Source organism: Equus przewalskii, chromosome 8 (genome assembly GCF_037783145.1).
Source record: "Equus przewalskii isolate Varuska chromosome 8, EquPr2, whole genome shotgun sequence".
Lineage (NCBI taxonomy): Eukaryota > Metazoa > Chordata > Mammalia > Perissodactyla > Equidae > Equus > Equus przewalskii.
This window is the reverse complement of record NC_091838.1, coordinates 37,457,026-37,480,921: the sequence shown is the minus strand read 5'-3', so window position 1 is coordinate 37,480,921 and position 23,896 is coordinate 37,457,026. Positions and strand designations below refer to the sequence as shown.

At 35.5% G+C, this 23,896-nt stretch overlaps 1 protein-coding gene across 5 annotated transcripts in view; it reads left to right on the top strand.

The window, feature by feature from the left end:
* NBN (nibrin) overlaps window positions 1–23,612 on the top strand; it is a 45,442-nt gene extending 21,830 nt beyond the window's left edge. Inside the window, exons 9-17 of one of the 5 annotated variants that reach the window (XM_070631694.1) lie at window positions 1,711–1,840; window positions 2,355–2,468; window positions 4,129–4,404; window positions 6,481–6,925; window positions 10,584–10,655; window positions 12,043–12,198; window positions 14,760–14,873; window positions 22,173–22,222; window positions 23,427–23,612. In XM_070631694.1, the coding sequence (XP_070487795.1) occupies window positions 1,711–1,840; window positions 2,355–2,468; window positions 4,129–4,404; window positions 6,481–6,925; window positions 10,584–10,655; window positions 12,043–12,198; window positions 14,760–14,873; window positions 22,173–22,222; window positions 23,427–23,457 (1,388 nt within the window). In that variant the 3' untranslated portion in view covers window positions 23,458–23,612. The remainder of the gene's footprint in view (window positions 1–1,710; window positions 1,841–2,354; window positions 2,469–4,128; window positions 4,405–6,480; window positions 6,926–10,583; window positions 10,656–12,042; window positions 12,199–14,759; window positions 14,874–22,172; window positions 22,223–23,426) is intronic. The other 4 variants (XM_008539685.2, XM_070631695.1, XM_070631696.1 and 1 more) reach the window with 4 other exon arrangements.
* The last annotated feature ends 284 nt before the right edge of the window (window positions 23,613–23,896 follow it).

Genomic DNA, 23,896 nt, shown 5'->3' with positions numbered 1-23,896 from the left:
GGTTTTCTGACTACTAGACCAGTGCGTTTTCTATTGTATTATTTCATAAAGAAACAAAATCATAAGGAATTGGTAAAAATCTACACTGTCTTGAGTAGTATTACTTCTTGCACATATTCATGGGTAGATGTGTGGATTCTAAGTCATAGACATCCAACTTAAAAAAATTTTAGAACACAACCAGTTTTGGGGGAGCAGAGTGAATGCATGCCTCCTTCCTTCCCTTTTTCCTTTCCTTTCTTTTGTCCTTTCTGTTCATATTCATTCATTTATTTATTCCACAAGTATTTATTGAATATTTGTTATATACTTGTAATTATTCTAAACATTTGGAATAAAGAAGTGAGCAGATCAGAGCAGATCTCTGCCCTCATGATATTTTTGGCTAGGAGAACATTGTAAATAATCTTATTGTTGACAAACCTCAGTTTTTCTGGGTTGTTAGATTTGATTTATAAATTGTTTCTTTTAGTGATTATGTAAGCTTTTGTAATTATCATCTTTTACAAACTTCTGTGGAAGCCAAAATAAATTTTAGGGATATATGTGTTTAAGGAAATGCCAATGAGCTTCTGGGGTGGTCATGTAAGGAAAACGGCAGAAGTCATTTAAATACTTGAATTTAGAATCAGTAATAAGCATTTATTAAACACATCCTATGTCATGAGGGCCTAACAGATTGATAATTTAGCTTAGAGACTTGAGAAATGTCAACTTTTAACATTTTCAGCTAACAATTTAATTCCATTAACTTATTTTTATCCACTATATACCACACATTGCTCAGGGACTGAAGATATAGAAATGAGCAAGACTTGGTCCCTCTTGTCAAGAAGATTCCAAGTCTAATAAGGGAAAGTTAACAAGTAAGCCAGTGTAGTATAAAGTGATGATAATGGTAACGCTACACTTGCATAGTGCTTACTGTGTTCCAAGCATTTTTCTAAGTGCTATCTTTATATCAATTCATTTTTCCCTCAGAACTTGTGAGGAAAGTATTATATTTATCCCCATTTTATAGATGAGGAAACTAAGAGAAGTTAAGTAACGTAACACGTGTCACGCAATTAGTGATAGTGTGTTAAAAGTTTATGGAGTGATGTAAATGGTGGGATGGGAGCTAAAAGGAGGGGCACCTAATTCAGTGCAGGAGGTTGAAGAAAAGTATGCCAGAAGAATTAAATTGAATTAAATTGCTTGCACTTGAATTAAATCGCTGTTCTAGTAAATAAAATGATGAAATAATCCTGGTTTTCTGGAGTAGCCACAAAATTTGTCTAAAACTGTTTATGTCTTCTTTTCAGATATTGTGTTCCTTCTAAAAATAAAACTCACATTGATTTTGATTTGTGTAGATGATAGGGTAGTTATACTTTCTGTGAGGAAGAAATGTGATTTTTGGGTCTGCTGACTTAAAGCATAATTTGAATTAGAATTTAAGTTGGTTCTATTTTTATTTAAGTTAATAATACTTCACCACGAAGGATGTGATGTATCTTTAAAATGATTTGATTTAGATAAGCCCATCACAGATGCCAACAGGCTGCTATAGGTGATTTTGTTAAGTATTTGTTGGCTCTACTGACTGGAGACAACCGTGTGCTGTATTGCCTAGTTAATTCCCTCAGCATGGCAGTCTAACAATTTTAAGTGACCAAATGTTCATCTCGTGTCTAGCAGTTGTGATTCTTTCACTTGTGTGATTTTCAGGATTGAAGACAACGACTCCAGGGTCAAGCTTTTTTCAAGGCTTGTCAGTCAATGAAAAACTGATGCCAAGCGCCCCAGTGAATACTACAACATATGTAGCTGACACAGAATCAGAACAAGCAGATACATGGTACAACTTCATTGTTAATGAACTATTGTTATTTTTCTATCAATAAATTAATAGTGTATTCAAGAAATAAAGTCAGTGCCTTATCAGGTCATCTCTTAGGAGATAAGCATGGGAGAGTGGGATGCCAGGGAAAATAATATTTTAGGACAGGGATCAGCAAACTTTCTATAAAGGACCAGAGAGTAAATATTTTTGGCTTTGTGGGCCGTCGATTTCTGTCACAGCTCCTCATCTCTGCCATTGTAGCATGAAAGCAGCCCTAGACAACATGTAAGTGAATGAGTATGGCTGTGTTCCAATAAAACTTAATTTACAAAAGCAAGTGGCAGGCCAGATATGGTCTGCAGTCCATAGTTTACCAACCTTTGTCTTATGATAATTTTTTTTTGTTCCTTGCAAATGTACAGGGAAGACTATAAAGAATTATACTACTTTATTTGTGACTGGTAAAATAAGTTTTAAATAAATTTGTTTGCATTATATGATGTTGCCTGTATTTGAACATTACTTACAGGGTCGGCCCAGTGGTGCAGTGGCTGAGTTCACATGTTCCACTTCTTGGCGGCCCTGGGTTCACTGGTTTGGATCCCAGGTGTGGACATGGCAACGCTTGGCACGCCATGCTGTGGTAGGCATCCCACATAGAAAGTAGAGGAAGATGGGCATGGATGTTAGCTCAGGGCCAGTCTTCCTCGGCAAAAAGAGGAGGATTGGCAGCAGTTAGCTCAGGGCTAATCTTCCTCAAAAAAAAGAGAAAAAGAACATTACTTACAATTTTGGAGATACTTTATATGTGTCTGTCTGGCTATCTAAATAATTCGTATTTGTTCATAAAGATAGTTTTTTAGTGGTTCTCTATTTGAAAAGGTTTTTTTTTGGTTTTTGGAGTTTTTTTGAAGAGCAAAGCTAGTTCATTTATATTCTATGATATTTTTCATTTAAGACAGTATATTTTATTTTAAATAATCCATAGTCAACTGTTCATATTGAAAGATACTTATTATATCACTGTATTAGACCATATTTAAATTTTTACTACACCATGCTTTATATTAAGACCAAGTAGAACTTTTTAAGAGAAACTCATGTTTTGAAATTGTGAAATAAGAATAACAGAGGCAGTGTATATTCAACCATACATAATAGAACTGTGTGTTTGTGTTTAAAGAATTTTTCTGGTCATCTAGAGTTCTACTCTAGAGACTGCCATCTGGCTGGAATATAACCATATCAGTTCATCTAAAGTGATCTAAATACCCCATTATATATGATGCTGGAATGATAGGTTATTCTTTTTCTGACTTTCCGTCTTTTAATAATTTTTATGCCTGGCAATAATTTAAACTTTTTTTTTCTGCTTTCTCTCCCCTAATCCCCTTGGTACATAGTTGTATATCCTAGTTGCAGGTCCTTATAGTTGTGGCATATGGGACGCCGCCTCAACGTGGCCTAATGAGCAGTGCCATGTCCGCACCCAAGATCCGAACCCTGGGCTGCCACAGCAGAGCATGCGAACTTAACCACTCGGCCCCGGGGCCGGCCCCTAAACTTTTTTTTTTTAAGATTTTATTTTTCCTTTTTCTCTCCAAAGCCCCCCAGTACATAGTTGTATATATTTTTAGTTGTGGATCCTTCTAGTTGCAGCATGTGGGATGCCGCCTCAGCATGGCTTGATGAGCGGTGCCATGTCCACACCCAGGATCCAAACTGGTGAAACCCTGGGCCGCCGAAGCGGAGCAGGCGAACTTAACCACTCGGCCACAGGACCGGCCCCTAAAGCAAAAATTACCTAGGATTATCACCTAGTTTAATTTATCATAAGATACTAGGTTGGTATTCCATGTGTATTTGGCAGGGTTTTTTTGTTTTTGTTATTTTTGCTTAGGAAGATTCACCCTGAGCTAACATCTGTTGCCGGTCTTCCTCTATTTTGTATGTGAGCTGCTGCTACAGCATGGCCACTGATAGATGAGTACTGTAGGCCGGCACCCAGGAACCGAACTTAAACCACTAGGCCACTAGGGCTGGCCCTGGCAGTTTTTTATAGCAGACCATGCCTGACAATATGTGCTGTAGAGGATGAAGAAGAGAAAAGGTATCATCTGTCTTCAGGGAGCTTTGATGACAAAGGAGCTACTTTCTTGGGTTAGTAAAATATACTCGCAGAAATATTGTCTGAAGATAATTATGTTCTAAAGCTGTATTACATTAGTACTACTTAAAGGACTTTGTTTCTAGATAAAAATTGCTGTAAATGTGACTGTTTACCTTCTGTTCTTTTGCTCCAGTATGGATTTGAGTGAAAGGCCAAAAGAAATCAAAATCTCCAGAATGAAACAAAAATTCAGAGGGCCTTCACAAGAAACATTCACTGTGAAGGAACCCCCCAAGATAAGCTCTAATAATAATAATACAGTATCAAATACTCTGGTTAGGATGAAAATCCCTAACTATCAGCTTTCACCAACGAAATTCCCGAGTGTAAATAAAAGTAGAGATCGGGCTTCTCAGCAGCAGCAGACTAACTCCATCAAAAACTACTTTCAGCCATCTACCAGGAAAAGGTATATTTTTACTAATACTTCCCTGTGTCTCTGAAAAATATTAGTATTTGTTATATGATTGTAGAATGGTAGTCTTATTCTGCTTAAGTATGCCCTTTGACCTATTCCCTCTTAGAAAGCACATAAGTTAGATTCTCCCTGATCTTTTTTCTTCTGTTGTTTCATTTGCTGCATTTCTCTTGAAGGAGTGCTTTCGCACACCTTAGTTCTTTTGACCTACCTTTTTCCCTTGGTCACCTCTCACTTCTTTTAAGACCATGCTCCATTAATTATTCTCTCAATTTCTAGCACCTTTAATATCATCTAGGTCCTTTTTTTCTGTATTCAAAAGCTCTATCTGACTTTTGTTTTTTAAAACCTTTCCTTGACTTGGTTTCTTCTGTTAGCTACTGCCTTTTGTCTTTTACAATCACTGTTAAACTTCTCAAAAAAGGAGATTATTGTTATTGTTCCCATTTCTGTATGAAATAGTTCTTAACCAGCAATATTTCATCTTGACATGACATCCTTGAAAGTAACCATTGACACAGTTGCCAGCTCTAGTAGCCTTTTGGTAACATTCAACTCTTGAATCTTGAACCTTTGTCCTCTTCTAGTCTCATCTCAGTTTTTGTGTTGGTGGCCCATCCTCATTCTTTTGCCTCTCTTACTTTCCCCTTCACCCCCTTGGAAGACTCCTTTTCCTTCTCCTGCTTTTTATATACTCTGTACTATACTTTCATGGTTTCATGATTTTATTGCAGATGATCAATATATTTGGCCCTAACATCCTGTAAGTTTCACTTCTACTTTTCCACAGGAGTTTCCTGCTGTTTTCCCGACTAATAGGCCTACAGCTTTTTCTCCCCTGTCACTGAATCTGTGTTTTTGTTAGTAGTTCACTTTGTCAAGATCTTTGACTCTTTCTCCTCTGCCTCCCCAAACTAGTAGTGTTGATTCTTGTTTTCAGTGTCTTGTAAATTCCTCCCTTTTCTTCTGTTTGTGTTGCCAGCTCTCTGGTTCAAACTCTCAGCACCTAAATTATTACAGAAACCTCTTGATCAGTCTGTCCAGTACCCTGACATTAGATTAGCTTTATTAAAATATCACTTTGACTGTTCCAGTTCAACATGAATCCTGTAAAGCAGAGACCCAAGTTTTTATGTCCTCTGTGGGCCTTGTTGTTCTTAGTGCCAGTGAGTCAATTCCGACTCCTAACGGCCCTGTGTACTGTGAGAGCAGAACCCTGCCCAGTCTTTTTGTGCCATTCTCTCACTTTCCAGTGCTATATCAGTGTTCTACTGCTATTCACAGGGTTCTCATGACCAATTTTTTTGCAAGTAGATGGTGAGGTCCTTCTTCTTAGCCTTAGTTTGGAAGCTCTGCTGAAACCAGTCCGCCATGGGTGACCCTGCTGGTATTTGAAATACCGGTGGCATGGCTTTCAACATCACAGCAATGGCAGCTGCCACAATGTGACAACCAACAGACGGGTGGTGTGGTTCCCAGACTGGCAAATGAACCCCGGGCCATGACATTGAGATCGACAAATCTTAACCACTCTTATGTGAATGAATGATGTAGTGTTGAATAGAAAACTCTTAGTCAACTATTTACATATTGCTTGCAGTGTATAGTGTGTACTATATTCTGGATTTAGCCACTCTGACTTACTGTCTTGAATCAAGTTCTCATTAACCTGTCAGGTTTTGTTTCCAGGGTAATTTTTCCCTGCCTACAAGTTCCCTCAATTATAGAGTAAGCTATTGTTTCCTGGCAACAAGTCCTTTGTATTTTTATGTTTTTCTACCTTTTCCTCCACATTGCTTTATCAGCTACTGCTACTTCAGCAAAGAAGATACACATCTCCAAATTGTTTTAGCCGTGGGGTTGATCAGTCGCATCAAAACAGAGTGTATGTGAATGATGTACTGTTTTCAGATGTCTATTTTTTGATTTCCAGTGATGTTGTTAATTAATAAAATCAAGAATATTATGAAATAAATGGGGGAGGGAGTGAATATTGCCAAACCAAAAAATTACTTAGCTATGTTCATTTTCTTTTTTTGTTTTCTTCTCTCTTTTTTTAAATCTAAGGGAAAGGGATGAAGAAAATCAAGAAATTTCTTCATCTAAATCAGCAAGAATAGAAATGTCTTGTTCTCTTTTAGAACAAACACAACCTGCTACACCCTCAATATGGAAAAATAGAGAGCAACATCTGTCTCAGAATGAGCCTGAAGGGGAAAAAACAGATAACTTACTTACAGATACAGATTTAAAATCCACTGTGAAAAATTCTGCCAGTAAATTTCTTTCTACAGAAAAGCTAAGATCAGAAAAAAGACAAGAAATTGATGATTTAGCCATAGAAGATGAAGTATTAGAACAGTTATTCAAGAACACAAGACCAGAGTTGGAAATCAAAGTGAAAGTTCACAAACAAGAGGAAGCCATCGATATTAGAAAAAGGCCAAGATTTGATATAGAAACAAATGGCACTTTTAATGATGAAGCAATATCAGAAAGTAACAAAATACCTGTAAGTAACATTTTTTAAATAAGTATTGCAAATAGAAACTTAGAATGTTAAAAAGTACTTTAGATATTTGTATTGACACTATGAGCATCCAAAAAATTATCTTCAACACCCAGTATTAAGTATAGGAATTTGTTGGTCAATAAGGTAAATGTTAAAAATACAGTTATTCTTTGACAGTATATAATAAATGACAACAAATAAAACTGTTATTCCTGATTGTTTTAATAGATTTCCAGGCTGTACTATTATATCAGACATTTGGCCATGCCGGTAAGTGTAGGAGATGCCTTAGTAAACAGGCACAGAAAGATAAAGTTAGTAAAACAAAATATCTACTAAGTAATTTTTTAGGATAAAACATGTATAATATCACTAGAAATTTTTATTTTCCTTTTGATCTTTAATGTCCTATCCTATTTTCGTAGAATGTTGATAATTTGTCTTACCCACTTTGGTCTAAGAAAATTCTTCAGAGTATTTCCTATTTTTTAGATCAGTAAGTTGGATATTGTTTGTAGACTAGTTAGCTTTTTAGGTGAGAACACTGACCTCATGAAATCAAAATTTAATATTCTAATCTCCCACATAGGTCCGTTAGCTCCACTCTCAGTCATGTCTATGGTTGTCCCCTCCTGTAAACAGCTACTGGATAAAGATAGGACTGAGTAAGAGGATAAGAATTAAGTGATTGGAAGGTACAGCAATTAAGCATTTGATGAAAACTTAGTGTGTGTCAGGCACTATGTAAATTTATAGCTACTACTGAAAAAACAAAGTGTGTGTCCTATTTAGCCTATATATTGGCATTTTCATATAAAAGGAGAGAATCATTTCTTATTTCTTATAAGTGAATCCTAAATGCCCTCTGTGGACCAGCTGCATCAGAATTACTTGGCGAGCTTTTTAAAAATATGGATTCCCAGACCAAAGCCCCAGAGATCCCGATTCAGTACATCCAGTTTACTTCCCAGAAAAAGTTCTCTCCCTTTATTGATTAAGAATACCTTTTGCTGTCTTTAAAAAGTCTAAAGTCAGTAGCTTAAAGATGATAGAGTTATTTTTTTCTTATGAAAGAAACCCAGAAGCAGGTAACCAAAGCTGCTTGGCAGTTCCATAATATTAATTTCCTGGGTGTCTGTCTTTCTAATCTATGAGATGGCACCTCTAGCCATCATGTCCACTTTCCAGGGAGGAAGAAGAAGGTGGAGAGAGAACAGGGTAAAGGTCTTTCCACGTGAGTTCCTCCCTACTTTCTAAGGAGCTTTTTCAGAAACCCCACCTGATAACTTTTGTTATTGGCTGGAATTTAGTCATGGTTGTGCCACTTCCCATCCCTCCCCCTCAACTTACAACAGGGTTCTGGGAAATGTTTTCAGTTTGGTACATTGCTATCCTTAATGAACTTAAGAGGAAGAAGGGGAATGGATACTGAGGTATCCTCTAGCCAGATTGAGAACTTTAGAGACAGAGGGGTCTTTATTACCAAAGATTTAATATTAGCTGACACTTTACAGAAGACATTAATTGGACCAAGTGGTTTATATATCCTAGAAGTCACTTCTGCATCAATTTCCACTATAGTGAAGAGTTAGGTAAGTTAGTTTAATATGGCATTTGGTGAAATCCAAGGGATGATTTCCTAAGTTTAATAACTTTACATCTCTTTATAAAGATAGGTTTATTCTACTTGCATTATGAATTTACATTGTCACTTTAGCTCCAGACTCTTTCAGAATCTGTATTCAGGTTACATAATATTATAAGCATTTAGTCTTTAGAAAGTTAGGCTCTGTTATTTTGGCCACACCTTTGGATATGCATTTCCCTTGTGGTACCCTTTCCTCCTGTATTTATTTTTAATTTTTTCTGATATGTTCTTAATTCTTTCCCTAGTCTTCTTGTCCTATTAAGTACTTTAATCTTTTTTTATAGCCCTTTTTTTTCTTTTCCTTAAATTCTATCCCATATTGGCCCATTGCTCACAGTCTGGAAATTGTTATGGTTTAAGTCACAGAATTCTTTGGTCCGTCCTCTATGGCTGCTAATTAATCTTCTTAAATACCTACTTTGACCGCACATTCTCCCAGGGCTCGTGTCACCCAAGCTATATTTCATTAGATCCCAGACTGGGAGAGATGAGAAGTGAGCATCATACACCAGTGATACGGGAAACATTAAACAGTCTTTGTGAACCTGAAAACACTTGTCATTTAATAGCCAAGGTATACTTGCTATATAATGATCTCAGGGAATATAATTATTTTATTTTACTCTTGATTCTGTAGCATAGTTTTCTTTGTCCTTATTTTACTGTTTCAGAATTCATGACATTCTAAATAAAAATACAGTACAAAATAAATGTCATATTAGACTTTGGCACAGTGAATAGCAATTTGAAACACAGGTCTACCCTGCTTTTTTCTGTTAGCTTTCTCAGAATCTAATTCATTTATTCATTTAGTTATTCTAGGCACTGGGCATGCTAACATGAAATGCAGTCAGAGAGGAAACGTTTGATAGGCCTTTAGGTGGTAGAATCTCCAGGCCTTGGTGATTGACTCAGTATGAGAAATGAGGAGAGGGGAAAGAATATAGGATATTTCCCAAGCTTGTAGTCCGAGTGTCTGGGTAGGTTCTGTGAGATAGGAAATAAAAACTTGCTCAAGAGGATGAGCAAGTTTGAGGTAGTAGAGCAGGATGTGGAAAAGGTGTGGGGAGTAAAATGTTCTGATTGCGCCTTCCACTTGGTGATGTCTACGAAAGTACTCAGTAAAAGGGCACATGGTAGGCTTGGAATATAAATTTTTAATCTTAATACTGGTAAATGAAAACATTAATTCTCTTTAGTCTCTAAGCAAGCACAGAGTACGTTTCTTTTTCTGCCCTTTCCAACTTTCCTATTAAAATTTTTCTGAATTTTTATTACTGAATCACTGCAGATTTGATGTAAAATGATATGCCCCCCCCCCGTTCTATCCAAAGGGATTGTAATTTTTACTTAAGCCATCTTCGTAATAGGATTTTGTCTAGAACATGGTCTACATATATGAATGTGAAGGATAGTATGATTGTATACAAGGCTGTCTTCAGTTTATTACAGATGAATGTCTTGGACAATTAGAGTAACTTTCTTGTTGAATTAAGGGGGATTTAAAATTCAATTCTAAATATAGATTTAGATAGAATCTTTTAAAAGTGATTCTTTTTATTTTTGACTGTGAAAATAATACATACTCCTGTAGAAATACAGAAAATAAAAACATAGTGACAGTTGATACTCCTACCAGCTAGAGATAGCTATAGTTAATATTTTGGTATTTTCTTTTTTAAATCTTATCTTGCAAACTTGGAATCAAGTGTTAATGCAATTTTTTAGCCATTTTTTATTCACTTATGATCCTATCTCAAATAATTAAATATTCTTTACGTATATAACCTATATGAACTTAGATTGCTTCCAGTTGTTTGCTCTTGTAACTCATACTACAGTGTCTTTTCCTACATATATTTCTATTCTTATCTCATAGTTTCTCTGGGAAAGATGACTTGAAAGTCAACTACCTGGGTCAAGAGCATGAATTTCAGAAACCATGAATTTCATGGTTTTCAGAAAGATACCATTTTAAACTCCTGTGAACTCTATTTTTTATTTCTTTAGCAAGAAAGTGAAACTGGGAAGAAATGTGAACTCAAGAAAGAATCACTCTGGTCAACTAAAGAAGAACTATTTGTGAGGAAATTTTTATTTATTTTATTTAACTATTATAAAGATTTGACTTATGGACCATCACTTCATCAATTTCTGTCAGTTTACATTCTTAGGATTAATTCCCTTTCTATAATTTTGGTCTATTTCATAATAATGCGTCCTCTGGAAATGGATAGCATATTACAACCGTGGTATGGCAAAAAGAGTATGGAGAAAAGCCTGAGTGTATTTCCTTGCTCTCTACTTCATAGATATGTGACCTTGAACAAGGCATTTCCACATTTATGAACCTCAAGTCTTTTGTTAAAGATTTTATTTTTCCTTTTTCTCCCCAAACCCCCCAGCACATGGTTATGTATTTGTAGTTGTGGGTCCTTCTAGTTTGTGTCATGTGGCACGCTGCCTCAGCATGGCTTCATGAGTGGTGCCATGTCCACGCCCAGGATTTGAACTGGCGAAACCCTGGGCCGCTGAAGCAGAGAGTGCGAACTTAACCACTCGGCCACAGGGCCGGCCCCCTCAAGTCTTTTGTTTATAAAATCAGATTGATAGTTTTTCAACAGAGTTGTTGTTTATGTCAAATAGAGTAATGAATGTGAAATATTGTATACTCTAAAACACAATGCAAAAGTATTAGGCTATTGTTATTAGAGTTCCTGATTACATTTTGTTAATAAACCTTTTCTTTTGACTTTTCCCTTTTTTCTTCTCTCCTTGACTGTCATCTTAGTCCTATTAGCATCTTTTATATGAATATATAGTAAAGCAGTTTAAAAAACTAAGATGGTCAGCCTTGAGCAGCTGTAACAATGTTGATATCTAACTAACTAGTTGGTTAATAATAAATGACTTGAATCTTATCCAGCAACAGGAAGGAATCTTCAGGCTGATTTAATAGCTGTTCATCTGGAATTAAAAAGTGGCTTTCAGTTAATGAGCTAGTGTGTCCAGAAGTGTCAAAAATAATAAAAAATATAAATTATTGAAAATCCAAGAAATCCTAAATATAGTAGATGAAAACTTGTAGAAAGGATTGTATAATAATCTTGTATGGTTTTAATGAAAAGCAGATAACACTGAGATTTTATATGCAAGAAGATAAATTGTTTATTGAGATGGTATTTGTTAGAATAGGATACCAAATTAAAAATACTATGTGGTTATTAGCCTTCTGTCATAGGTAAATATATTGTAAACGTTTCTAAAATTATAGAGTACTTGAGTAAGTAATTTTCTAGTTTTGAAGTAGATATGATTTAATTCCAGATGAAAAGTTCAGGTGCCAGAAATAAACCTTTTCTGCTGTTTTTTCAAGTATTTGAGCTTCTTTCTATAGACCCCTAAATGACAAGTAATTTTCCTTTTCCTTCTTATTTCTTCTTACCTATCCATCTTAACCTGGTTTAAGAACAATGACGAGCTTCAGGATCATGGTGAGATGCTTCCAAGGAAGGTGTTACTGATTGAATTTAGATCACTGGTGGTTAGTAACTCTACCTCCAGAGATGCATCCAGAGTAAATGATGATTATGGTCAACTAAAGAATTTCAAGAAATTCAAAAAGGTATGTATTCCTTTAAAGTATCACAAGAGAGCAGCGTTTGAAATGTTTTTAGAAATACTGTTAATGCATAATAGTAATAAAAGCAGTTCATGTTGAAAACTGATGCTATTTCTTGTGCTTAAAACAATTTAAAAAATGACTCTAGGAAGGACGTGAACTAGCAGTTAATATATGGAACACCTAGAATGAAGAAAACTTCAGTAAGACTGAATTCTTTAAAGGGTGCTGTTTGGAGCCAGCCCCGTGGCTGAGTGGTTGTTTGTGCGCTCTGCTTCGGTGCCCCAGGGTTTCGCCCGTTTGGATCCTGGGCGTGGACATGGCACTGCTCATCAGGCCACGGTGAGGCAGCGTCCCACATGCCACAACTAGAAGGACCCACAACTGAAGAAGAATATACAACTATATACTGGGGGGATTTGGGGAGAAAAAAGCAGGAAAAAAAAAAAAAGATTGGCAACAGTTGTTAGCTCAGGTGCCAATCTTTAAGGGAAAAAAACAAAAGGGTGCTGTTTACCTGGTTCTCCTCACCTTAAGCAGCAGGCTTTTGGCTATATTGTTAGGGTTCTCCCAGTTCTAGTATTGATCTGTGACTATGAGAAAGGGGTTCTTTTATTTCGGTTTTTTTTTTTGAGGAAGATTAGCCCTGATCTAACATCTCCTGCCAATCCTCCTCTTTTTGCTGAGGAAGACTGGCCCTGAGCTAATATCCATGCCCATCCTCCTCTACTTTATATGTGGGACACCTACCACAGCATGGCATGCCAAGTGGTGCTATGTCCGCACCCAGGATCCGAACCAGCAAACCCCAGGCCACCGAAGCGGAACATGTGCACTTAACCGCTGCGCCACCCAACCAGCCCCTGAAGGGGTTCTTTAACTCAGGACTTCATAAAAATAACAGATTTGTTGAAAATAAATGAGTACATTCAATCATGAAAGCTAGACATTTTATTATTACATGTATATATAAAACAAAATATAAACGTACACTGAGTATTACCATCAGGCCTGAGTTCCTCTTCCTTTAGGAACTAATAAGATATTTATTTTATCAGTATGGTTAAAAGAATATTTTTGATCCAGTCTGTATTCTTTTGTTGTCTGTTCTGGGATATTTGCTTCTTGCCCCATACCTACTACTGACTGCTAGCTCTTGCTTATTCATTTGATCAGAATTCAGTAATTTTTTCAAAAGTAATTTCTGTGGAAGACTGCTTTCCTCTAGAACATGATCTCTGTGATTCTGCTGTCACTGTCAGGTGTTCCAGTTTTTTCTCTCTAATGTGAACGACTGTTAAACATTTCTCAGTTAAATTAGTTTTCTGCCTACTATGACAATGTCTAAAGGGTTCTAAACTCTGTTTAACAGTAAGAATCTCCTGTACTCAGAGGGAAAGATGGAAATATCTCCCACTTACATAGCACCCACTTACTCTTTCCCACCCCACAGCTGTGGCTCATGAATAGCACAGGGGCACGCTTACTGCCTGGGTTCTTCATGTTCATTGTTGTGTTACAAAATCTCATTGTTAAGTCAAAATTCAAAAAACATACTTTTTTTGGTTAAAAAAATCATTTAATTTAAAAAAGATCATTGAATTAAAAAAAAAAGCTTTTTTTTTAATTAATGAAGTCACCAAAGACAAAGGCAGTAATATTCACTATAGGGCCAGGAATGGTGAAGAGGTATAAAGTAGTACAAACTTCTGGAGAGTAGATTGGGAAAATTTAAAACCCTTAAAAATATTAGTATCCTTACCTCAGGAATTTTTTTTTGAGACTTTAAAAGAAATTCAAGCCAAAATTTGTGTGGAAAGATGTTTAACTGGATTGCCTCTAATGAAAGAATTTATCTTGAGTTTTTTCTTTATATACCCAAGTCAATGACATGACTCTATTTGTACTTTTAAAATACTACTTGATGATGAAAACTAATTTAAAATTCCCTTCCCACTTCATATATTGAAATTTTAAAGATATGTCACATAAATATTAAGGATTTATTACTCTGTAAATACAATATTAGCAATGTGATTAATATGCATTTTCACATATTTTCTTTTTATTAGCACCCCTTTATTTGTAAACAATTAAAATTTCAATTAAAAGTATAAACTGTTAACATCTCTTGCTAGGGATCTATAAATTGTAAAGTTTTTAAGACTTAAATTTTCATGGGTACTAGAAAGGGCTTAAACTTTGAAATCTTTAGAACAAAGTATAATACTTTAAATTGTAGTGTGTGCGTGTTCACCTTGCGTTGCTTTAATTGGTAGATGATGAGCTAAGGCCATTTTTGAATTAAAACTCCAAATTAAAAATCCTAAAATCTTCTTAATAGATAAATCCCAGAGACGTATCTAAATCTGGGTGTAGTAAAAGGCAAAAATATATGCGTCTAGCACAATTACCTGTCTCTCATTTTCATTTATAGAATATAAACATCATTGGCACTTAGGTTATACGTGATTTACAATCTTTGCTTTTTTTATGAGCTTTTAAAAAAATGATTGTCTTAATTTGTTAGTGCGTTTAACCTTAATGCTTTTACTATTTAACAGGTCACATTTCCTGGAGCAGGAAAACTTCCACACATCATTGGAGGATCAGATCTAATAGCTCATCATGCTCGAACGAGTACAGAATTAGAAGAATGGTTAAGGCAGGAAATGGAGGTTAGTAGGAAGTGAGGCCTGGTAACTTCTTTGGTTTGCATTTTGGTCCCTGTGGTTTCCTTAGAGCACATTCTTCTTAAAACTAAACTTAAGGTCATTCATTCAGGAAAATTGTTGAGTTACAGAGCATTAAGATTAGTTTATATCTTTCCGTAACACTTCTTTAAGGGACTTCTAAATTTATTTTGTTAGTTAAGAAAAAAGAGACCTAAACAAATTAATTAAGTTTACATCCTGATGTAAAGGGGAAAAAAGAGACTTAATCCACAGAAATTTAAAAGAAAACTGAAGGAAGGGCCAGCCCAGTGGCATAGTGATTATGCCACTATGTGTGAAGTGCCACTTCACACACTCCACTTTGGCAGCTTGGGATTCATGGCTTCATATCCCAGGCATGGACCTACACACCACTCATCAAGCCATGCTGTGGCAGCATCCCACATAGAAAATAGAGAAAGACTGGCACTGAAGTTAGCTCAGGGCCAATCTTCCTCACCAAAAAAACAAAACAAAACAAAACTGGGGCCGGCCCTGTGCCTGAGTGCTTAAGTTCACACACACTGCTTCGGCAGCCCAGGGTTTCACGGTTTGGATCCTGGGTGCAGACATAGTACTCGGGCCATGCTGAGGTGGCATCCCACATAGAACAACCAGAAGGACCTACAACTAGAATATACAACTATGTACTATGGGGCTTTGGGGAAAAGAAGAAAAAAAAAAAAAGACTGACAACAGATGTTAGCTCAGGTGCCAATCTTTTAAAAAAACAAAACTAAAGGATAACAAAAGGATGGTCATACAGTCATATGGAGGATATTACAGATATATCAGTTATATATTATGTCAATGGACTGGGCTTTCTAAATCTGAAAATTGTGTTTCAGCCGTTCTCATTCATTTCAGAGTTTCTCGTTCATTATTTTCGTGAATATTTTTCCCCGTTTTCTCTAGTATCTCTTTTTTTCTTTCTTTTTTTTTTAAGATTTTATTTGTTTTATTTTTTCTTCCCAAACCCCCTGGTACTTAGTTGTATATTTAGTTGTGGGTCCTTCTAGTTGTGGCATGTGGGACGCTGCCTCAGCGTGACCTTACGAGTGTGCCCTGTCCGCACCCAGGATCTGAACCAGGGAAAACCTGGGCCACCAAAGCAAAGCATGTGAACTTAACCACTCAGCCACGGGGCCAGCCCCTCTGGTATCTCTTTTTTTCTTTCTTTATATATTCTGGATATTGACTCCTTATCAGATATATGATTTGCAGATATTTTCTCCCATTCTCTGGGTTGCCTTTTCACTCTATTGATCATGTACTTTGATACACAGAAGTTTTAAATTTTGATGTAGTCCAATTATTTTTTCTGTTGCCTGTGCTTTTGATGTCATATCCAAGAAATCATTGCCAAATCTAATGTCAGGAAGCTTTTCTCCTATGTTTTCTTGTAAGGATTTCATAATTTTACCTCTTACATTTAGATCTTTGATCTCTTTTGAGTTAATTTTTGTATGTAGTATAAGATTAGAGTCTGACTTCATAATCGGTGGTTACATATTTACACTTTGGTTTAATGATGCATGAGCACCATCTCAAAGGTCAGGGGAAGAGCTTTAAAGTCAGTTATGCAATTGACAACAGCTTACTGTGGGAAACTTGGCTCCTTCTCTGGGCACTTGTTACTGATCTGTCTCATTTTTCCCCACAGAGACTTTTTAAGTTTTAAGAAGGGAAGAGAAATTGTTAAATAATATTAATTATTAAGTAGTAATTATTTATAATATTTAGTTTAGATTCTTAAACTTATTGTTATGAAAAGTTTTCAGACATATATAAAGAGAATAGTAAAACAAACCCCCAAGCACACACCTTCAACAAATATCAGCATTTTGCACATCTTGCTTCATCTATTCCCTTTTCCAACTTTTTCTCTTCCTGGAGTATTTTAAGGAAAATCTCAACCATTTAATCATTTCACTCATATTTATATGTTTAATGTAAACATTGGTTTCTGATCAAATATATATTATGTCAGCATGTACTAATATGTCTATGTTTTTTATAGTAGAATACTTCTATAAGCAATTCATATTGTTTTAAACCCTAGAACTAGCAGTATAATTTTGATATTTGAAATTGCTTTACAATTTTATAGTTTTCCATTTCTTTGATCATATCTACAATTAATATACTGCCTTAAGCCTCAGAAACCCAAGCCTCAGTTATAACATTGCTGTTTTGGAAAAATAGGAACTGCTTACAGCTCTCCATGTTGTTATGCGGTTTCCAAGGACTCATCATTTGCATGTGTCAGCTACATATACACTGCTATAGTGAGAACTCACAGGAAAAATTACAAGAATGTGCTTCTATTTTACTTTGTCCCTTGGTGTTTTGAGTCCTGGTGGATATTATGTAACAAGACCATACACCTGATCCATAATTCTTTCAGCCCTTTACTTTTTATTTAACTGGAGAATTTAATAAAATTCAGTAAAGTGGGAAACTTTTTGCTATAGAAGAAGTACTACATGGCGGTTAAGAATTCAGAAACACATGACCATTGAATTGAGAGAGAATCAGAGGCCTCATCCAAGGTTAGAAAGTTTTCTTCTTAGTCTTTGTATTGCCTGATTATCCAGTGCTATTGGAACTCAAAGGTGGGCTACAGACATGTCATCTCAGCAGGCTGTTTGAAGTAGGGCTGTTTGCTACTTGAGGGCAGTATCTCTTTTTTGAACTCCAGTATGACGTAAGTTAAATCTCACTTTCTTCTCTATGTATCTTACCTTTTCTTCTGTGTATTTCATCTCTTTGTTTCTCTGGATTGTGTTTTTGGTAATTTCTTCAGATTGTCTTCTAGTTTAGTACTTCTATCTTCAGCTCTGTTGGGTTGGTGTTCCATCCATCCATTGAGTTTTCATTCAGCCTATTGTATTTTTTTTTTTTTCTGGAAGTCTGATTCAATCATTTCTAAATCTTGTTCTCTGCTGATATTTTTAAGCTCCTCTTTTGTATTCTTTGCCTAATGCTACCAATACCTAAAGCGTTCGTCGATCTGTTTCTGCTGGTTCTCTTATGGTACCTTGTTTCCAAGTGTATATGTTTTGTGGTCTTCAAATGTGAACTGCTCATTTCCGTATAACTTGATCTGTAGGAATTCCTTGTGTCCTAAATTCAGGTTTATTTCCTCCAGAAAAGATAAGTCTGTGTCTGCCAGTCTTGATCTACCAATGTGAGACCACTTTACTCTGCTTGTGATTTTTTTAGATCACTCAGGTAGTTAATATATATTTGGGTGAGAAGCCTGAGTGAAGTCCAGCTTGTCATTATAAACTTAAGTGAGATTTTTTATTTCTTTCCTTCACCGTGTGCCAGGGTCAAGACAGGCATGTTTGTTTGCTATCTCCTTTTGTGTTGTAGAGTTTATTTCTTTTTCACACTTTACTGCTGGAGTCAATAGATTCCCCATCTTGCGTTTCTTTCCTATCACTCAGCCCCCATACAGACATCAAAGCAGAGCCCAGGTGTTTATGGTTTGCAGATACCAACAGGGCAGGGCCGAAGCTGGCTGTGATACTTGGTAACCTCTTATGGTTTGTATTTTGCTTTATTATGGGTTTAATGTAGTCTTCAGCAATTTGTTTAAAAAAGTTATTTATTTTATTTATTTTTTGATGAGGAAGATTGGCCCTGAGCTAACATCTCTTGCCAATCTTCCTCTTTTTTCTTGAGGAAGATTGTCCCTGAGCTATCATCCATGCTAATCTTCCTCTATTTTTTTGTATGTGGGATGCCACTACAGCATGGCTTGATGAGTGATGCATAGGTGCAGAATTCTTTGGAATGTACATTTATAAAATATTAAGAATTATGGTAGTACACACAAGAATGAATAACTTAAAATCACAAAGCCCAAAAATTGCCTATTTAAGCATTAAGTGAATAATACTCTAAACATCTCTTTATTGAGGAGGAATGAGAAGCAGGGACAGAGTGGGAAGGGAAGAAGAGAGATTGATAGAAGGAAGTAAAACTGAAGCATTGCTGACTTTGTGTAAATGTTTCCTCTCTCCAAGATACTTTATTTCCTGAGATCTTTCTAAGACTAATGAGGAAATATATGAAAAAAACTATCAGGTTAGAATCAGTATTTGTTTCAAACTGTATATTTTGATTTTAGACAATATTTGTTGGCTCCCTGCTGTGGCTAGTGAGGAAATTATTTGTATTTCCTCCACATCCCCTCCCCAACTTTATGACAGTTCTTTTTCTTCCCCTTTTTAGGTGACTTTCCATACCTGCATTATTCCTTCTTATGCTTGAAAGTCAATAACAATTAGAATATATCTCCATGTTGATCATTCTCCCTTCGTTTTTCCTAGAATACAGTGTGCATTTTTGATTTGCAGATGCAGTTCCTTTTTATTTCAAGGAACTTTTCTATTACATCTTTCAAAACATTTTATATTTGTTTGGGTTCTCTACATTTAAGACATAACTATCCTTTTATTAGATCACCTTTGCCCTCTGCATCCATTTCTTCTGCATTCATTGTGGTTTTCTTAAGCTCTTTCACTATGGCACAAATTTAAATTTCAGTTGTGTCTGTTCTATTCCTCATCAGCCATGTGACCTTGGGCAAATGACTTAACTTCTTTTTCTTTTTTTTTGAAGATTTTATTTTTTTCCTTTTTCTCCCCAAAGCCTCCCAGTACATAGCTGTATATGTATTTTAGTTGTGGGTCCTTCTAGTTGTGGTACGCGGGACGCTGCCTCAGCATGGCCCATGAGCGGTGCCATTTCCGCGCCCAGGATTCAAACGGGTGAAATACTGGGTTGCCGAAGCAGAGCGTGCAAACCCAACCACACGGCCACAGGGCCATCCCCGACTTGACTTCTTTATACCTCTCTTGCCTTCTGTGCAGAAGGGGAACAATAATAGTATCTCTATTTCACAGATTTTTTGTGAGGATTAAATAAGATACTATTTATAAAGCGTTTATAGTAGTGGAAACAGTGTTAGCTATTTCTAATTTATTTAATTCTGAATGGTGTTATAGGTCTCAGTTTGTTTACTTAGCATTCATTCCCCTTTTTATTTCATTGTGGTTTTTCTATCATCTGACTTTTTTTCTTATTTTATTGCTTTCATGTTCTTATTAATTTTATTTATTTTTTATTCTTGGGTTATTATTTCTTGCAGACCAAGTTCTTTGTCTTTTGCATGTTCTGTTCCAGTTTCTTTTTCCCCCTTCTGATACATAGAGTAGCTTTGCTGTTTGCTTTCATCTTGGCAGCTGTTTAAAGTAAATAATAGAGTGAACTTTCTTTGCATTGCTCAGCTTCTATATATAAATGTCCTACTGTCTTGACACCTCATTTCCCTAGGCTTGCCCCAGCTGCTTTTCTTTATTCCCAGCCCTTTGTTCTTTTTCAGCCGTTTATTGCTGCTGCAGGCCAATCTTAGTATTACAGAATCAGTTCCTGAAGTTTCCTTGAATTTAGGATGTTTTCATTCTGTACATTAAACGTAGTAATTCTCTAACTATATTCAACCTGATTTGAATTTTGAAAGACTGTGAAGTGTAGTTCTCCCAAATCCTTGAAAAATGCCAGTAATGTGAGGATTTCTATTTCTTAATACTATTTTACTTAATGTTTTCACTAAGATATATACAATAAAGCTTGTTTTTCCTCACTGGTTTTTCTTTCAAATTAGCATCCCCTGCCAGGAAGCCTTTAAGAATAATTAGATTAATGATACAGCAGCTTTTTTGACAACTGCTTTATGAAAATCATGAATCTTCCCATTTGTGTTCTTTTATACCTATTAGAAAATATGAAAAGAAAAGATTTAATTTCATTTTGACATTTCACTGTATAAGTAGAAAATTAGTCTGTAAGTTTGAATCCCTGCATGTCATTCTTCTATGCCCTTTCCAAAGACTAAGAAGCAGTGTAACAGCCTGGTTAAGAGCTAGTGCTCTTACTTAGGTAGACCTTGTCAAATTCCACTTCTTTCATATGATGACTTTTTGATCTTCTGCAAGTTACTTAACCTAAGTCTCTGTTTCCTTATTGGTCCAAATTGGGATGATAGTGTAATAGTAGTAATGAAGTTAAATGAAGATTAAATGAGATTTTTTGAGAAAGAGTTTTAAGATAGTATCTGGAAATACACAAATGTAAATTATTAACAGTAAAAATAAACAGTATCTGTGTTCAAAGAACTTGTGGTCTTTTAGTGAGGATATAAATACTTATAACAGAAGGTAAAAATTGATAAGCATTTAGGAATTGTGTGGCTGAAGTTTTGTGGGAGTTCTTCATAGCAGACATTATTTTTAAATGAAGAGTATCAAAAAGCCATTGTTAAAGAGGTGAAAAATATGTTCTTTGATTCATAGTGGGCACTAAATAATTATTGAATGAATGCACCTTGAAAGATGGTCAGATGTGGGAAGAGGAAAAAAAGGAGGTAATCTTCTGGACAGAGGGAGAAACATGAACAAAAGCTGAGAGGGTCATTTAGTAGGACATTTATTAGGAGGCAAGTCTGGTTTTTTGTTTTGTTTTTTCTTTTTTTTGTCATTTAGTTTTAACTGCATACAGAGTTCATGAAGAGGAGGGTGAAAAGTGATTGAGAAAGTAGAGTGGAGCAAGGTTATGAAGAGCCTTTCCCATTTTAAGGGTCAAACTCAAGAGTTTGTGGGTATTTCTGGTAGATGGGAGAAGTCATTGAAAGGTTATGAATGGCACGTGATAAGATTGTAGCTCGACTTTAGGAAGACACACCCAGTACAGGGTTTTTCCGGTCCAAACTCTTGAAGGTGCTCTAGGAGTTTGGGGAGTTTGTGTTTAAAATTACTTTGTGGGTGAGGTAATTGAGCGGCTTCTGAGCCCTGACTTGGGACTCTGGGGAAGGAGAGCCACTTTACCTTATAGGGCTGCTCTGGTTGAAGGTGTAGTAAATATTGCCCTCTCAGCCCCTGCATCAGTGGTATGACCTCAAAACACTGAAATTTCATTTAGTAAAAGTGTTCTGCTGGAAAAAATATTTAAAAACTCAGTAAGCTAGCAGTATTATGTTTTGGTTGCCTTTGAGAAGAGATTGGCTGGAGAAAGTTGTTTAATTGGAAGACTTTTACAATAACCTTGGCATGAGGTAAAAATGGAGGATTTGTTAAATAGGAGAGATGTTGTAGAGGTAAGAACGCATGATTGTGACCATCCAGTATAGCAGTTCATTAACTATATATATATTCATCATTGAGCAAATATTTGAAATTATGTTAATTTTGACAGGTGCAAAATCAGCATGCAAAAGAAGAGTCTCTTGCTGATGATCTTTTCAGGTAAAGTTTAATTTCACCTTTCTCATGAATCTTTGAGATTATATAAAATTCAATTTCTAATCATTGGAAATAGAAATTAAATATTTGTTTCTTCTGTCTCTAGAAATAGACAGTCCTTCACTTAAAAAATGTTTTGTTTTGTTTTTTAATGTATGTTTTTCTTTTTACTACTTGAGCACTTCTTAATTGATTTTACTGGATATACTTCAGGCTTTGAGGTTGATTCAGTTGTACTGTATCACAGGATACTTAAAATTTGTATGGTGGCTTTCAGGCAAAAGAAGTTTCCTGTGCTGGGTGAGTTTGGTTGATAAATTTATGAGATTTTCAGCTCTGAGTAGAATTATGAATGAATGGGTTTTAAATTAAGACAAGTAAAATAGCAGACCATTTGTTTAGTTTTAATTGGCATATGCATAAAAACAAGAGGCCAGATTAAAGTTTTGAAGAAAGTTTTTGAGGGAGGTTTAGAGGAGTTAGATAGGAATGGGTGATTATATAGAATGGGTGATTTAACGTATTTTCAGCATTCCTGCAGGCCCAACAAACCTTATAATAATTAGCTTTCAAATTCTCATGAAATACTGTGTTATAGGTGGATACTGGCTAGGGGAGAATAACGTTTTCCCAAACTTAAAGGCAGAACCAAGAAGTACAATACAGTAGAGTCTGCTTTGTAGCCAATTTGATTCTTTAATTTCATTATTGACAATATGAATCATTGGTGAAAATGTTGACAAACTATGCTGCTTTTTCATAGTCAAATGAGAATATCTGGTTGCCCAGCTACATTTGTTTAACTGCTATGGAAGAAAATTTTGTAAAGGAATTCTATTTTAGGTTCATTATGTTCTGTGAAAATGGTATACTTTAATTTAGTGGGGGATGACGGGTCTGTTTGAAGCTGTACTGAATATATAAACATTTATTTCTAAACTGTTGTTTTCATGAATTATTTTAATGCTTTTACAGAATTTTCTCTGTTGGTGGTATGTTATTTTTACCAAATATTCAACCAAGCAACATCAAAAGGATAAATGAAAGTAAAAATATCAGTGCTTAATATCTGATCCTAAGGATAAAATTAGCATTCTCATTCTATTTGCCAAAGTGTGACTATGTTTTGAAAACCCTTTAGCTTTGAAACTGAAAGAAATGCCATCGTTTATCTAGATATCATCTAACCTCATTGCTTTCTTTGCAGATACAATCCTAATGTAAAAAGGAGAAGATAAGTGAGGATTGTATAAAGAAGCCATGGAGAAACATTTCCTATCAAGCATTTAATTCAGGTTTCCTCTGGGACACATGCATATATAGTGTATAGAAAAGATTTAAGTTACAAATATTTTATGGGCTAAATTTGTTAAATAAAATGCACAAAACTCCACTTCTTTTGTGTGCAACAATTAGTATTGTTTGTTCTGTTTTCAGTCTTTGTCATCTCATCCCTTATGGTAATTTTTTTCATTTTTAAATGTGGTTTTTATTTATTGAATACTTAATGTAGTCACAGTTCAAAATTCTAAAAGTACAAAAGTGTGAAAGATTAAAAAGTCTCTCTTCCACCACTGTTCTAGTTATTTGGTTCCCTTCCTCAGAAAAAATCCATGATACTCATTTCTTATGAGTCTTTCCAGAGGTTTTGAATGCCTATTCAAATTTCTGTGCTTA